General features: G+C 41.2%; 1 protein-coding gene across 6 annotated transcripts; it reads right to left on the bottom strand.

Annotated features, from left to right (window-relative positions):
* Positions 1 to 4: 4 nt before the first annotated feature.
* LOC138200751 (FAST kinase domain-containing protein 3, mitochondrial-like) lies at positions 5 to 4,792 on the bottom strand. 6 transcript variants are annotated; one of them, XM_069153633.1, is made up of 9 exons: positions 4,735 to 4,792; positions 3,558 to 4,430; positions 3,219 to 3,369; positions 2,889 to 3,076; positions 2,244 to 2,412; positions 1,877 to 2,028; positions 1,537 to 1,708; positions 918 to 1,015; positions 5 to 575 (listed from the first exon to the last, which is right to left on the bottom strand). In XM_069153633.1, the coding sequence occupies exons 2-5, from the start codon at positions 3,660 to 3,662 to the stop codon at positions 2,401 to 2,403; spliced, it is 456 nt and encodes a 151-aa protein (XP_069009734.1). In that variant the 5' UTR covers positions 3,663 to 4,430; positions 4,735 to 4,792; the 3' UTR covers positions 5 to 575; positions 918 to 1,015; positions 1,537 to 1,708; positions 1,877 to 2,028; positions 2,244 to 2,400. The 6 variants fall into 6 exon arrangements, with proteins under 6 accessions (XP_069009734.1, XP_069009733.1, XP_069009732.1 ...); XM_069153632.1 differs by having other exon boundaries at positions 918 to 1,032; XM_069153631.1 differs by having other exon boundaries at positions 918 to 1,290.
* Between the last annotated feature and the right edge of the window lie 11,066 nt (positions 4,793 to 15,858).

The raw sequence follows: 15,858 nt of genomic DNA on the forward strand, positions 1-15,858 counted from the left end.
CACACCACGGTGCATTTAATATTTACATATCAGATTTTGTTTTTAGATGAATCACCATCATTTCCATTAGACGGCAATAAATGAATGGCAGAATATAAAATGGCCATTATTATAAATAATTAATAATAATAGGCCATAAACTTCAAATATAAGTGACATAATTACAGCTACGTCCCTCCTGCAGCTTCAAGATCTAAGAGCTTCACCCAGTGTTTCTATTCCCTTCGTAGACAGCTTTGATGTCTTGGCGCCTTGTTAAACTATCAGTTGACATTTCCTAACGTCTATGCTGAACATAAGGCCGGTTGTTAATACAATTTAAGGTCACATGGAAACAAACAAAAACGCCAGAATGAACTCCAGCTTGAATCTTGTAACTGGACACTAAGGTTAGTATCCTGTCAGTCCGATATATTTGAAGGCGGTCATTAAGGATCTCTGGTTGAACTTGTTCCCAAATTGTCAGGTGACTAAGATCACTGACTGAACTTTGAGATGGTGGGAAAGATCCTGTTATAAAGATACTGGAGCTGTTCCTCCTGAGTTCTCAGCTTCTCGAAATCATAGTGAGGAATCTGTGGGAGAGAAGGAGATCCTGCTGAGTACCAGAGACAAATTAATTCATGCTTCAAAATTCTTTAAATAATAATACAAATCAGGGCCATTTTATGTTTGACCAACTTTTACTTGGGTATAATGCCTTGAGGAGAACAACTAAGTCAAAATGTTAAAAAAAAAAAAAAAACAGTTTAACAAAAATGTAGAGCCTATTTGAATTAAATCACCACTTAAACAAATATAACTGCAGGTACGTTTTTCTTGGTGTACCAACTGCAAATTAGCAGCCTACAAATTTCTGATATCTCGGTGCTACAATCGAGTTTTATGATAACATTTACAAGTTTTATCAAGTATACCTGCACCACCTCGTAGCCCATCCTGCCAAGATGTCTCCTCTTCGTGGCTTCCTTCCCCAGCAGGTATTGAGTATTGCTACAGAAACGGTTTTGTCCATCTAAACACAACGCAATTCTATATGAAAATGAAATGAAGAAAAGTTCAAATGTTCAGCTAAGAATAGGTACAAAAGTCTGGCAGCCAAGGTTCAATTCTAAACAGGGCAGGGCTTCACGTTTTTAAACGTGGTCAAAAAGTGTATTCGTTGGTAATTATATATATGTTAAAGGGAATCTGACTCCACCGACCACAGCTGTTCTTACCTTTTGTAAGTGCAATCCCACTGAGACAGAGGCAGAACAAATCCCATCTCATCCAGACATATCTCCACGTCTGGACAGACAGGTGAGGCGAAACAACAATCACGAGTACGACGGGAGCAAACGAGGGGCGAAAAAGAAAGAATTTGGAGAGGCGCTTTTGGAATTTTAAAAGGGCCAATGCAATAAAAACGTCCCAAATTATGGATCTCGGCAGGTAAAACATTTGGGTGACACTGATACCGTGTACCTTAACTCTCATTTCTCTTACATGCCCCGTTTTGATCATACATTTATGCAACAGTTGGGTATGTCTTACCTACGGTGTATCCAGTTGCACTAACGACTCTGGTGGAGTAAAACTTCCCCCCCAGCAGCTCTGCAAGTGGACCTTTGACCTGTTTGTACAGCAGACGGTCCATAGGTGTCTCAAAGGCCTGGTCTGCAGAGGAAAACCTCTTCACATGGAGGAAGAAGGGCAGTCTGGGACCCTAATGAAGACGGCGGTAATGACAATGTATTGTACTGTTATCGGGCTCAATCATTTCTTTCAATGAAGAAAATATAAGGGAATTACTTCTGCTTAATTTACTGTAAGATCTGTGACACTCAGGGAATAGACCTTTTACAAAACATTTAAACGTTTGAGTGATGCTCACCCAGTAGTATGTGCACTCTAATGAGGAGGAGATGGAGCTGCGTCAGCTGTCCCAGTGCGCTCCTGTCCAATGGTTTCCCCTCTGCTGGAGGACACAGAGACAGCTTACATCGGAGACATTACGTAGCCTTGTTTGTTGCGCAAATAATTGTGCTGAAAAAAAAAAAAATGGAAGAAATCTTAGTCGTACTGGATGTGTAGCAGCAAATAAAGAGTAGCATAAGAAAATAGGAGTGTTTCAACAGATGCCGATACTTTATACAACTTCACTAAGTATCCAACCTGAATCCACCTCGGATAGGAAATAGAGAAACGCCCACAAAAATGAAGTGCTGACAAACCTCTTCCTCTACAGTCCTTACACGTACCTTGCAGGCTCTGTAGGAAGTGTGGGCTGAAAACTTTGGCCATGTGGTTGAGCGGGAAGCGTTCCAGGTGGACGCAGGCGTGCAAAACGTCGATCAGCGAGCGAGGCCGGAACTGGGAAAACCTCGTCGACAAAATGCTCTCCAGCTTTTTAAACATCTAACCGGAGCACTGAGGAGCAACGGAGACATTACAGAAAAGAGCAGATAACAACATGTGGTTATTCAACTGCAATGTCCTTCATCTTTGCAAAAGTGATGTGAATATCTTCTTCCATAAGTTCTTCTCTTCTATCTCTATGCTGTCCTTTTCTCTCTATGCTCTCCTCTCACCCCAACCGGTCGAGGCAGATGGCCGCCCACCTCTGAGCCTGGTTCTGTCGGAGGTTTCTTCTTATTAAGAGGGAGTTTTTCCTTCCCCTCTGTTGGAGGTTTTTCTCCCTTAAAGAGGAGGGGTTTTTTTCCCCTCCTAGCTTATGTGGGAATTGTTGAATTTCCCTGTATAATATTGTAACGTCTTGCTGTAAATGTGTTAAGTGCCATGAAATAACCCGTGTTGTGACTTGGCGTTGAATTGAATTGAATTGAAGTCTCGTGGCTTTATTTAGAACAGTTTATATGCAAAATACATCATGGTAACAGCCTCACCTGTGGCAGGTAGTTGAGTCTCCCCATGGCAACGATCTGCTTGGCTATCTGAGGGGTGGTGTGCCTCTCAGCATTACATACGAAGTTCTCCGCCACGGCCTCGAAGACCGGCACAGAGCGGCACCTCATCTGCAGACAGTACTCCATGACAGCACTGATCAGCTCCGGATCGCACCCTCCCAGCCTCTCTGACACACGAGACAAAACAGCATTATTTTCTACCCGCATTATCATCTTATAAAATTTAGACAAGTCACGGAAGAGTGAAATCTTCTCAGGTTAGTTACAGACAGGTTTGCCGAACACCAATTAACGGAGAATATACTACACCTGGCAGGTGTTTCTCCATAGCAGACAGGAGCTCTTCATCATGCTGTCCCAGAATCATTAGTGCAGAGAGCACCTTAATTATTTCATCATCAGTGAAAGATTTGAAGACCCGTGATGCCCGGTGACTCAGCCTCAACACCAGGGAGATGGCCTAGAAAACAGAACATTTGTATTAGTGTCATATTCTCTCATACTGCACATAGAAAGATGGATCTTAAACAGATTAACAACGATTATATTGTCCCCCACAGGATGTAAACGGTGTTCAAAGATGTGTATTTGACCGCTCATTTCTCATCACAGATCAAAGAGAAGTAAGAAAGTGGCTGCTGCTCCTACCTGTCTCTGCTTTAACTTCACCAGGGACTGCAGAATGTCGCTGACTTGGCTGGCTCTCAGCCGGTGGACCAGCCTCTGTGTGTGTCTGTGCAGAGCAGACAGCATCAGAGTCTGCTGCTGGCTGGCAGGCTCATAAGACAGAGTCAGCAGGGAGTAGATGGTGGCCGCCTCGCTGGGAGAAACCAGGGCCTTTTCTACAGCAGTTCAACACCTCTGTCGCCATGGGGGACCGGCGGCCTCCCAGGGCGATGGCCATCTTACCCAGGTGGCAGAGCGGTGCCACCCGGACGACTCTGTTAGAGAGCAGCTCCAGGCCCTCATTCATCAGTTTGAGCACTGGGGGGCTGTGAGCTTCCAGGCCAAACTCCACGCATGCTCCGAGTAAAGTGGCCAGTCCCTCTGCCCTGTCGCTGCTGGGAAAGTCTGCCAGCCTGGCGCACAGCTGGCCGACGACATCCTCCTCAAACAGAGACTCAATATTGACGAGTGCAGCCGCGTTGCTCTGCAGTTTGGCGTGTGGTGTGTATGGAGAGAGGTGTGCGGCTGAACTCGCTGGTGTTTTAGGTGTCACCCGCCTTCCGGTCTGGTACAAGTGGTGAGTTCATCCTCCCTGTGCTCTGGTGTCGGACCCACGCTCGTCATCTGTACGGCGGGGTTGCGCGTCCTTTGGAAACAACGCAGGTCGGTTACGCACGGTGGTTGTGCCACTACAGTCTTACTGGCGAAATCAAAATGTGTGCATCTTCCCACTGAACTGCAAACACTTAGACCACGATTTAAAGGAAAACAAGCTGAGCTGAGCTGACAGGCCGCCCTGACACACGCCGAGATACAAACGATGGACTTCATTGTTTGTCTCAAAGAGGCTGCTTCCTATTTGAAAACACGAAAAGACACGAAGAAAGTCGCTGTCAGTACATTTTCTTACTTTCACACACAGTAACAAAAAACACGGTATAGAGTCAACAGACAAGCTAAAGAAAAAGCTCACACGTTGAGACTGATTGTAAAGAAAACAGTTACACAAACAGAAACGAAAAAGACGACGACTTTCAAATTGAAATCAGCGAAATCATATTCACCGATTTTGCGCTGAAATATGAATGAAACCTCATTTAAACCAGTCTGGAAAACACACTCAGGTTTTATTTTTATTTTAAGGTTATAGTCCACGTACCTTCAGAAAGACTTCTGAATCCTGCACGCCTTCAACATATTACAGAACTCGCCTTCAGAGTTGAATAAGACAGTTGTGTAAGATGACATGTGTTTACGTGTGCCGCCACCGTGTGGTCAAACCACGTACTGCACGCTGGCTGCACGTTATTTAGTCCCGTGGCGCTCTGGGTTGGTGTAAAACTGGTGGAGGGCAGGGAGCATGGGAGGGGAACTACGGGGAGAAATATGCTTCAGACATGAACACATTTGATCTTCTCACGTGCTTATTGTCTCGATTAAGCACCACTTTATCGTCAATATAATTTAAAAAGCATATTTTAAAAGTAATCAAATCTGCATTTATAATAGGCCCGAATTGTTAATAAATTGGTTTTACTTAAGAATCTCGGGATTTTTTTTTTTCTATAAGTTAGATTTTATTAGTAGGTCTTATTTATGATTTAAAGAGAAGTGAGGAAAAACATGCCAAAAGAATGTTGTTGTTTTTTTTTACAATCTTGCAACATTGACCATAAAGCACCTGATTTAAAGAACATCATTTTACTTATTTACTCTTTACATAATGAGAAATTATCATAATTTGTTTTATTCTAAAATGATGCTACTCTTGAAATAGTCCTTAAAAACACCAAAACAATAGAAAATACATAGATGGGAGTTACGAGTTATGGATGTTTTTTGTGTATAAGATAGTAACTTCTGAACTTGAAGCATCATTTGATTTCCACCCATCCATCCAGCCATCCTTTATATCCATATATCTCAGTCATTCAAGAGCACAACATATTTTTCTCCCTCTGAGATTTACTGGCTATCATAAAATAAAAATAAACTAATCATAGAACTGATTGCAGTGAAAACTTAACTTTATTTTAAAAAAAAAGAAGTTTGTTTTAATAATTTAGATCTGACCGAAAAGGCTCATCCATCTCTTGACCGCATAGAGTTTAAAGACATTTAATTTTTTTTTTTTTTTTTTTTTTTTTTTTTTTAATGAGTCAGCATCGCACATAACAGCTATTACTAACTTCTTTGTCCTCTTGATGGTGCTTTTACTCAGCAGCTTATTTAACCAGCCTCCACTAGATGGGGCAATATACAAAGGAATGGACCTGCCTCGAAGTTCATTTCGCCTCAGGTCATAACTGAGGTTAATTTCATCCACATTTAACAGAGAAGACATGCTATGATTTGTAATGTTACAGTAACAGCAGAGAAACAGCATTCAGTTTCTGTCTAACAGAGCTCCTCAACGAAATCATAAAAGGAGGAAAGAGTTTCTGTTCACTGATACCGATGCTTCATGCTCTCGTGTCTAAAATCAGTTTGGTTTTCGAGCAATGCTTACAGTTTCTTGGGTTAATCTTTTTTTTGTGAATTACATCTATTAGCTCCTATAATGGAGTTTGAAAATGTCAATACGGGGATGTTCTTCTTTTAAAAAAAAAAAAAAAAAAAGCTGTGTGTGTGTGTGTGTGTGTGTGTGTGTGTGTGTGTGTGTGTGCGTGTGTGTGTGTGCGCGCTAGCAGTGTATAAAGGCAGATCCAAACGTTATCTGCACCCGCTATCTTCAAGACAGTCTGTGTGTGTGTGTGTGTGTGTGTGTGTGTGCGTGTGCGTGTGCGTGTGTGTGTGTGTGTGTGTGTGTGTGTGTGTGTGTGTGTGTGACCCATCTGGCTGTTCCCCTCTATCTCTTTGCAAACAAGCGGCAACACCACAAGCCCTCTGGACACAAGTTGGACAAAGAAGAAAGAACAACAACAAAAAAAACTCGAGCTCTCGAATGGTGAGCGGTGCAGACTAGATAAGATCTGTTATAATAAAGTTACTGTTCTGCCAGTAATGCTGATGAATCACACTGACTACTAAATTTCTGGAGGTAAATCAAACCCATGTCATTCTTAATAAATAATAATCCCATGCACTGACTATATGTAAAAAAAACAAAAAACATTGCACAGTTACACAGACAAAAAAAAAAAGAAGAAGCTCGTTTTACTGAGTGAAACTGGCAAAAAATGTTGGAAACTTTTAAACTGCTATGAACCCGGTGGAGGAACATGCCAGCTCCATGTGCCCACAAACGCACTGTGTGGGAATAACATCGCACCGTGAGTCAGCCAAATCTAATCACATAATCAAAAGTTCAGCGGCGATGTTATCATTACTCACAAATAGATGTGACGCATTTGGAGAACATGTCTACCCTGTCCCAGTCTTGTCTGATATTGGATTAAAAATAACACAGAGTTAAGTGGTTAACCTCACTGGGAAATTAGGAAAGTCTGGTCGTTCATCATATCGATACTCAGCTGTTTTGGAAACTGACAGGAGATCTTAAATGGACACTGTGAGGCCCCGATTATGGAGGTTTAGAGGACCACGTTTAGATAGACATGTATAAAAGATCAGATCGATTGATATGCAAGTAATTCGTTTTTAGTTCTAGGTCAGTGATTTTATGCGCTCAAAGTGTCGGTTTTTTTTATTCTTCAAAAGGTTTTATTCGCTGCTGAGGGGATGATGTCATAACCTGTAAAAACACTGAATGACAATGGCCTAGATGCCATACAGCTTAGGCAGCTGTGCTGTAAATTCTGTCCACTCGTACAAATTAAAGGCCATATCCCCACATTGGATACCTTCAATGGAAGGACACATTCCTTTATTATAACAATGTTTTTTGTCCACTGAGGTTTAGGAAACATAATATGAACACAGCATTGACATATAATTATGTAAATTCACATGTCAAATATGTCAGCAAACTGTTTGTTAAACATTTGGAGTTGTGCTTCTGGCAATCAGGTACGTCCAATATTCGCTGTTTTAGCTCTGGTTTTGGTCTCTACCAACTCCTGACGGAAATATCAGCCTATTCTGATGCTAAGTGCTCCACTAGTTGCTAATTTCTCAGCCTTACGGTGGAGATTCTCTATCTTAATTGTAAGCTTTGTTTGTCTCGTGTTCGGTGATTCATTATTTTTTTTTCATGGCAGAAAGTGATTTTTTTTTTGGAATAAATATTATGATAATAATGGTCATAAATTTCATGAAAATTCATAGTTTTAGTCAAATAACTGCCCTCCAGAAAATATCACTGAGAGCAGTGAGACTGAACTTAACTTGTGAAATTGTGGACCAGATGGCAAAATATTGAGCTAAAACTCGCACTGTTAAACTACAGTACGTTGTACATTCATCACTACTTCTAGTCATATATATATATATATATATATATATATATAAATATATATACACAAAAAATAGGGGTGCACTCTCAACAATATTGCTCCATAGTGCCTCAAAAAGTGGTGGAAAAACTCCATGAGGTAACTATTATGAGCAAAGTAACAAGTTACTGAAGCTTTCAAATAAATAGATGAATACTACTACACTACTACTACTTGAGTAAATGTTATTTTCCACCACTGCTGCAGGGTAAAATTCAATTGCTCAGAAACTGTTTTATGTTCCGAATTGATTTAGTAAATTTATGTGAGCTATGAATTGTGAAAGTGTTGTCAGTCTTATGTTTCGAATTTGACATATTTCTAGTTTTTCTTTAAAGCAATGAAATAATCCTCCAAAAAGAGGTCAAAAATTAGTGGAAAAACTTACAAAACCTGAGAGCCAAAATTTCAGACACCATGTAAGTTATTTATTTTTTTTACCTCTCATTCTCATTTCTGCTTGTGTATAAAGATGGCAGTGCTGGAGGAGATCCTGTCAGCGACAACTTGAACAATTCAAAATCTTTTGGCAGTTTACGGGACTTCCAAAGAAAATATCTGATTTACTGGAACCTTTACAGTTGAACTTTATCATCATCTCTCTGCAGAGTCACAGATTATTATTCCTAATAACTGGTGAGCTGGTCGATTCCAAGTGTCTGCAACTTGTTATAACATCTAATAATAGACAGATTGCAGATGGGCTGCACTTTCGTTACTTGCTGTAACAAGACCATTATTCTGCATAACTGCAGTTACTTCCTCTGAGAAAACAGACGTTCTGCTTGTAGACATGTAAAATCATGTGGCAACGGGAGGTATTAATATTTTATACAACAGCCTCTCTCACTTCCAGTGTGTGTGTGTGTGTGTGTGTGTGAGGTGTGTGTGCGTGTGCGTGTGCATGTGTGTGTGTGTGCCCGTTATGAAGGAATTTCATGAACATGCCTTTCTCCTGGGGATTCCTGGGATGACTGTGGTTTATTTTAAAAAGGTTAGGGCCATCATGTGTTTCTGATTTAAATGTAATTCTAGTTGTCAAATAAAATATTGGGCCCAATGGGATTTCTAATCATTTTAGATCATAATCGCCTGGGAATGTGTTCTGTGGGCTCGGAGTGTGGGCCAGGCATTTTTTGTGGAAACAAAAGGGCACACGTGTGGCACAGAGGAAGAAGAAGAAGAAGTAAAAAAGGGGAGGGGGGACAAAGAGGGTGAAAGAGAATCACATCCAGAGATAGGTGGTGCGTTCTGGCAGACAGTAGGAATCCATTTCACGCCCAGATGAAAGCAGTGTCGGAGGGGGAATGTGTGTGTAGCGTGTGTGTGATAGGTGTGGCGGGACAGGGGTTAGGCCTGTTAGCTTTTCTGAGGTGGAGGAGGGTGGGAGGGAACACTTCATAATCCAGACCAATGCTCTCTCACTTCAATTAATGACAGACTAAAGGGGAAACCACAAGTTATTGCAGCAGATAGTTTATTTTGTGGGTTTTTTTCTGGACAGAGACGTTTTCTCATACAAGATTGTCCAACTCAGTATTACACAGTGCAGCATTTAATTGCAGTATAACAACATATTGTAGCGCCACTTACAGTTTAGGTCTGTACAGTTTATACTCAATATGTTTATCTTTAAGTGTATATTTCAAGGTGGGGCTTGGCATGGCAGCATGCTCACAATGACGATGCCAAGGCGGTATCAAAGCGTGTAATACAGCCGTCAGTCCACTAGAGGACTTCCCAATCCCAATGTGTATGGTATACATAGTACCCTCTAGTGGACTGATGGGTGTATCACACACTTGTTATTGGTGCTGGAGGACAAATTCAGTGGACCCCGTAACTTATTAGAATGTATACTCAGTGGGAAATCAATGTGTGTACCAAATTTCACGGCAACCTATCCAATAGTTTCCAAGCTATTTTGATCGAAACCAAAAATGTTGATATTATGGTGTCCCTGGATTAGAAGAAAAGGCAATGAAATGTTTCTCTCTGGACAGACCAGATGGTTGCTGCCGCTCTTTGGTTCTAAATGTAATGTCCAGGGAATTATTCAAACTACCCGCTCGAAAGCTGCCTTCAAAAACACTCATCTAAACTGTACAGAAACAATATGCATGTTTAATTTGTGTGACACTGTATTATTGTGAAGCAGCATCAAATTAAATACATGTGTTTGACTGACCATGCCCACATACAAAGTGTTGGAGTCTGACACATGAGCCCTGGGCTACACTGAGATCCAGCTTTCATCATGTCACTGGTCATGGTTTCATCCCTGCCTTTCTTTTCTTCCTCAACTATCTTGTACAACAAAACTCATGTTATAAGTTTAATGTAATAACTAAAAAATGCAGCATTGGCTGCTCTTCGCAAAGCTCCCGTATCTATCAGGGCGTTGCAACACTGACCTAAGTCCCCACAGATGTATTATACATGCTGGAAGGACATGTCACATATCTCCACTCTGAGCTATGTGATTAAGATGAAACAGTCAGGGAGTAAACTGAAGGGACTCCAGTCCATGGAAAGGGGGAGGGCAGAGAGAATACATAGTAGAATGCATAGAGAAACCTGGTTTCTGCTCCTGTGTTGGCGAGCATCGGCTCTGCTGAAGTGTCGCTGAGCAGAACACTGCATATCTCTTCGTCAAAGACTTGTTGATACAAAAATAACAAGCAGTTACAGGTGTTAACTATGAATCTCTTACACTTTTTTTTTTGCCAAAGCTTACCATGTGTTTTTTGACTGAGCAGGCAGTCACCTAGTTTCAACCACAGACTGTACATACGAGTAGACATAGCTTATGGGTCTGAATAATTAGGCCAATATGGAAGTGCCTTAAACTGTAATTCCTCTGAGAGACACTAGGGATTGCCTCCAAAAAGCCTCTGGCTCCATAAACTCCCATTCAACTTGCTTCATGAAGTACAAGGGCAATAATTGTTTTTCCACAAGTCATCGTGCTGTCATTTGCTAAAGTTGCCCCTTCTTATTAGTTCTCTGGTGGTCCATTTGAAATTAATCCCATCATTAATTAGATCTATTAGGCATCAAAAAGCAGTATGTTTGGGGGCATGGCTGGTTTGATTGACAGGCCTGTGGTGCAATCAGGTTTCCACTAGTAGTGGGCGTGCACCGAGTCCATGGGTTCCCAGTCAGATCGAGCCAGAGCCACTTCTCGCATCTCCTCAGCTCGTCCAAATATGGTCAATTATGGCTCCGAAATAGCAAAATGGCGACGGGCAAAATCTGAATTTGAGGCAGTTCACAAACCGATGGGTGACGTCAATGTTAGGTGCCGCTTTGTTTAAAAAAGTTAAACCAGGTATGGGACAGGTAATGCACCCTGAACTTATTCTTTGTCATGAGGCATGAAAAGTAAGTTGCATTAGGTTTAGCCACCAAAAACCATATGGTTAGGTTTACAAAACAAAAAACTTGGTTAGGGTAGGAAAAGATCAGGGATTGGGTTAAAATAAGTCATTGTTTGTCTTTTCTTTTACAAAATTGTGAGTCAAATGCTTTTTTTTTTATGGCAGTGCACACAATATGCGCTGTTAAAGTATTAAATCACTGACACGAAGGGTAATTATGAGGAAGAAGAAGTGCACTTAGTGACTCTGGCCAAGACCATGCTGGTGTAGAATGGAGCTGCACACAGACAAGAATTTCAACAATACACATCATGTACAATATGAATCTACTGTATGTGGGCTGATGGCCATCTGGTTAGGGGCTGTGCAGTGTCTCCTCCCAGCAGGCAACTAAAGCTGAGCCAGGACCCCAGGCCCAACACCCTGCCGGACTTTGAAATCAGATCTTTATTGTCCATAAAGCCTCAGCCAAGTATGAAGAATCAGCCCTCCCTAACAAAACACACTCATCCAGCAGACCAGCAGAGAGAGAGAGAGGGGCAAGAATTGAGAGAAACTGGGTAGGAACGAGTGGGTAAGGTGGGTGAGAGAGAGAAAAGCCAATGTAAAGCACATTACAATTGTCAAAGCTTATGTTCAGAATGATGCTGCAGTTATTTATGGGTCGTTGACAGATAACTCAATTTTCATAACTTTCTAATTCTGCTGCGGTTGGTCTCTGGCCACATTTCAATACAACACTCTGCATGGAGTTCTGCTGTGTCTGCTAAAACATCACTGTGTGCTCTGTTTCGGCCACTGAAAGACAATTATTTGCTTTATTTTGGCCACATGTTATATGAGATGTGGTGAGAGACTTCAGGGCAATAGAGACAGAAAACAAGAGAGGAAGCTCAACAGAATAATGCAGGTTTGATATAAAAATAAAAACTTGATGTACCGTATATATGGAACAGTGATTTCCTTTTAAGTACAGTATATTATAAATCTACTTCATAAGACAGGGATTTTTTGGAGAATAGAAAACCAATAACATGTTATTTTTGCTAAAGTTAAATGCATTTAACTCCTGAGTCTTTCTGTAAATGAATAAAAAACTAAAGGGGCCAGGGTGCGTCACTTTTTAGATGTGGAGACAGGACACCAAAAGCATGAATTTAGAAAGGCCTGTCACAAGACAGCCAAAGGCTGATTTTCCACAGTGATCACAAATGTTGAAAAAAATATCTGTTCATCAGAGACGAAAGCTGCACAGATAAATCAAATAAAATGAGCCTCTGGTCACAGCGTACAAGTATGTTTGAATGTGCGGAAGACTTTGTGGCTCACTGTGAGTGGACCACAGTTTTACAGAGGATGATGTCTCGAAAAAATGGAATAAAGCAGTTAGCTGTGCAAGCATGTTGAATCAATTTGGCATCATTATGTTAATGAAAAAAATCCTGCAAATCTGATGTCATAATGAGGCATCCTGCTCACTGGTTTGCAGCAGGACTTTGGTATAAACAGAATCTGGAAAAATCTAAAATGGTGCAAATTTCTGCAATATCATTGTATAATTGTCATGCGGTTCAACCTTTGAACCCAGTGTAGCAATGAGCTAATATAGCTAACCTCCATAGTGTTATTATTAAGGATGACTGTACACCTGCTCACTCATACATTTATGCAATCAGAAGAACTTTAACTCGGATAACTTTTTACAACCGTGGAGAGCAATGGGCAGAGACTGTAAAAAATGTCCGATACAAACAACAGAAACATGTAAAGACGACTACGTGCAACAAAAAGTTCTGTGTGGAACTTTTTCAAAAACAATAAATGAAAATGAAGTGCAGTGTAAACTCTGCCAGGCAAACGTAGCCTTTCATAAGTCTACCACTGCTCAGAACAGATTCGATGGTCCATCCACAGATCAGCAATCAATCAATTCCTTCAAAATAATAGTCAAATAGTTCCCAAAGAAAATGAAACATGCAATAATATTTTTGCTTACAATGCCAATCTCTATTCACTACTTGGAAACCACGAGCATGAAAACCTTTCCCATCACTAAAATGGAACTGACGTGATTTGAATGCTGCGTTAGAAACAGATTGTCTGTGGAATGAAACACGACAGCCAAAGATGTTGGACGAAGATTCTACAACTGAACAAACCAGAGGAAAGTTACAACTGACCGAAAGCATCCCAACTGACTCCAGTCCAGTCCATCTCTTTAGTGGTTCTCAGCACTGCACGGCCTTACAATACAAACAACAGAACACCTAAAAATCTGCCAAAATTAATTAGAGCTGAGTTTTCTAAACTACTTGGAGGGAGCTGAATCTGATGCTGAGTGCAATGAGCATAAATCAGTAACTGCAAGTAAAAGACAAAGGCAAACAAATTTGATATGATTTTGGTCTTTGCTGATTTGGTCTGATTGGCTGACAGGCTACTAAATGTATTTTTCCATTCTGGAGTTTAAAGACGAAAAGTCCATTTTGAAACAACTTTAAAGGGTCAGGACATCAGTCGTTTATCAGTTTTATCGGTTGCTTAAATTTATGTTCGCAACAGGTGTGGAAAAAAAACGTGTGAAATATTTCCATTCATGCCTGCACGTCTTCTCCTGCAATGTAAAATTTACAACATGAAACACGGTTAAACTGGTCTTCTTCCACCTGACAGACCTAGACAAATGGACCAATTCAATTGTTACACATGGCCAGTAAATCTGCCTAAGGCACCAGTCTATAAGCTCAGGCATCCACTGTGATTATGTTTTATGCAGGTTTTTTTTATTTACAGCTTGGACTTCTGTTACCAGACACATAGAGACTCAGAGCCGCCTGCTAGCCAAGCTGAACGGTCATTTCTGGACTTCTGCTTTTAGACATATAATCACACACATGACAAAAAACCAAAACATCAAATACTCCATGTCAGTGTTAATGCTTATGTTAACCGTCAAATCACACAGGAAGCTGAAGTTGTTGATTCATAACAATGGTGCTAAACAGGCACCCTTTGACCATGTTTGCTAAAGTTGTCAATCAGAAATTTAGAAAGTTAGACATCCTTAAGTTTGGATGATGTATGAAGGTATAAGCCCTTCCCATGCACACATGTCAAACATTTTCACGTGTTCCCAACTATCATACTTTGAACAACAGAGAGCAACAAAGCCGAAGTGAGACCATGTCAGACAGAAAGTTGAAAAATTGGATAAAAAAAAAAAAGAAATCCCCAATAGTTCGATGTGCATTGGTCAGCTGCAACTGAAAGTAAACCTGATTGAAATAGACCAAATTAAACAAACACCTTTGTGTGTTTTCAGTGGATTTGTTTCAAGTTGATTCAACCTTTTCACATGGCATTCACACGTAAAAATACTGAAAGGGATGACAGGTTTGGATAAACAAATGAAACCTGCTCCTTTGGGTCAGAGCCCGTATTTTGAAGACTGGCAAAAGCAAAGAATATTGACGTTGATGTTGTTCTCTGCATGGTTTGTGTCAAAATTTAAAGATTGAGACTTTTCTTTGTCAACCCTTGAGTGAGAGTCTACAGTCACGACTGGCACGAGTCTTTGGTAATAACAGCCATGGTTGTGTGTGCACTGGTAAATGGAACAGAGGCCCTCATGAAAGCCAGTGTTCGGCGACCTGTCTGGATGAATTCGCCAGTGTTACACTTGTGATTGATTGCATCAGTGCAGTGGAACGAAGTTGGGTGTCGGGGCTTTTATGGGCGACTACAGAACAGAAGTGTTGAATTTCAATGGATGTGCCCTTGGCCAGACAGGTGATCATATACTACCCAGTCCCTACACACACAAACACACATTTAGTAATCCAGAACACACTAAATAATTCATCTTCAGGGAGATTTTTAAACGTTGGCATTTAATGCATGACGGAAAAAAAAGTTGGTGCCAACAGCATGGCTTTAAATTGATATAACGAGGTCGTTTTGCCAAAGACAGAATAAGACATCCACCCAGGTGGGTTCACAACGTGCCAGTCTTTTGGCACAAATATCAGAGAAGTGGTATCACACCTGTACTGACATCACCTCATTCCATAAGCTCTGATTTCTGGTGACCCTAAACACACCGTATGGCAGCTCTCTCTCCCCCTTTCTTTCTCTCTCTCTCTCTCTCTCTCTCTCTGTGTGTGTGTGTGTGTGTGTGTGTGTGTGTGTGTGTGTGTGTGTGTGTGTGTGTGTGTGTGTGTGTGTGTGTTAACCCGTCTCTGCTCTCAGACGGGTCCTCCTAAAACTAATTGCAGTTTCTTTCTCTCTCTCTCTGAGTGACAGCGAGGATTTCGCTTCGCCCGGAGCGACGTCACACTGAGGTGGAAGGAGAGGAGCGCATTTTTTCTCCCTTCATCATCCAAAGAAAACACATTGACAGACTGCGTAGTAGAGACGCCTCTACCTGCAGCCGGTGGGCACCGAAAACTATTTCACGCGCTTCATCCGTGCGTCAGTTCAGGGCGCGTAAAGAACGACCAGCAACTCGCT

Source organism: Embiotoca jacksoni, unplaced genomic scaffold, assembly GCF_022577435.1.
Source record: "Embiotoca jacksoni isolate LCO1_2020_lvr unplaced genomic scaffold, fEmbJac1.0.p SCAF_2, whole genome shotgun sequence".
Classification (NCBI taxonomy): Eukaryota; Metazoa; Chordata; class Actinopteri; family Embiotocidae; genus Embiotoca; species Embiotoca jacksoni.

Excerpts from the sequence above, each read along its gene's own strand:
- LOC138200751 (XM_069153633.1), bottom strand. The coding sequence starts at position 3,662 with ATGCTGTCTGCTCTGCACAGACACACACAGAGGCTGGTCCACCGGCTG. Across the intron at positions 3,370-3,557 it reads TGAAGTTAAAGCAGAGACAG|GCCATCTCCCTGGTGTTGAG; the intron begins GTAGGAGCAGCA and ends TCTGTTTTCTAG. Across the intron at positions 3,077-3,218 it reads TATGGAGAAACACCTGCCAG|AGAGGCTGGGAGGGTGCGAT; the intron begins GTGTAGTATATT and ends CTCGTGTGTCAG.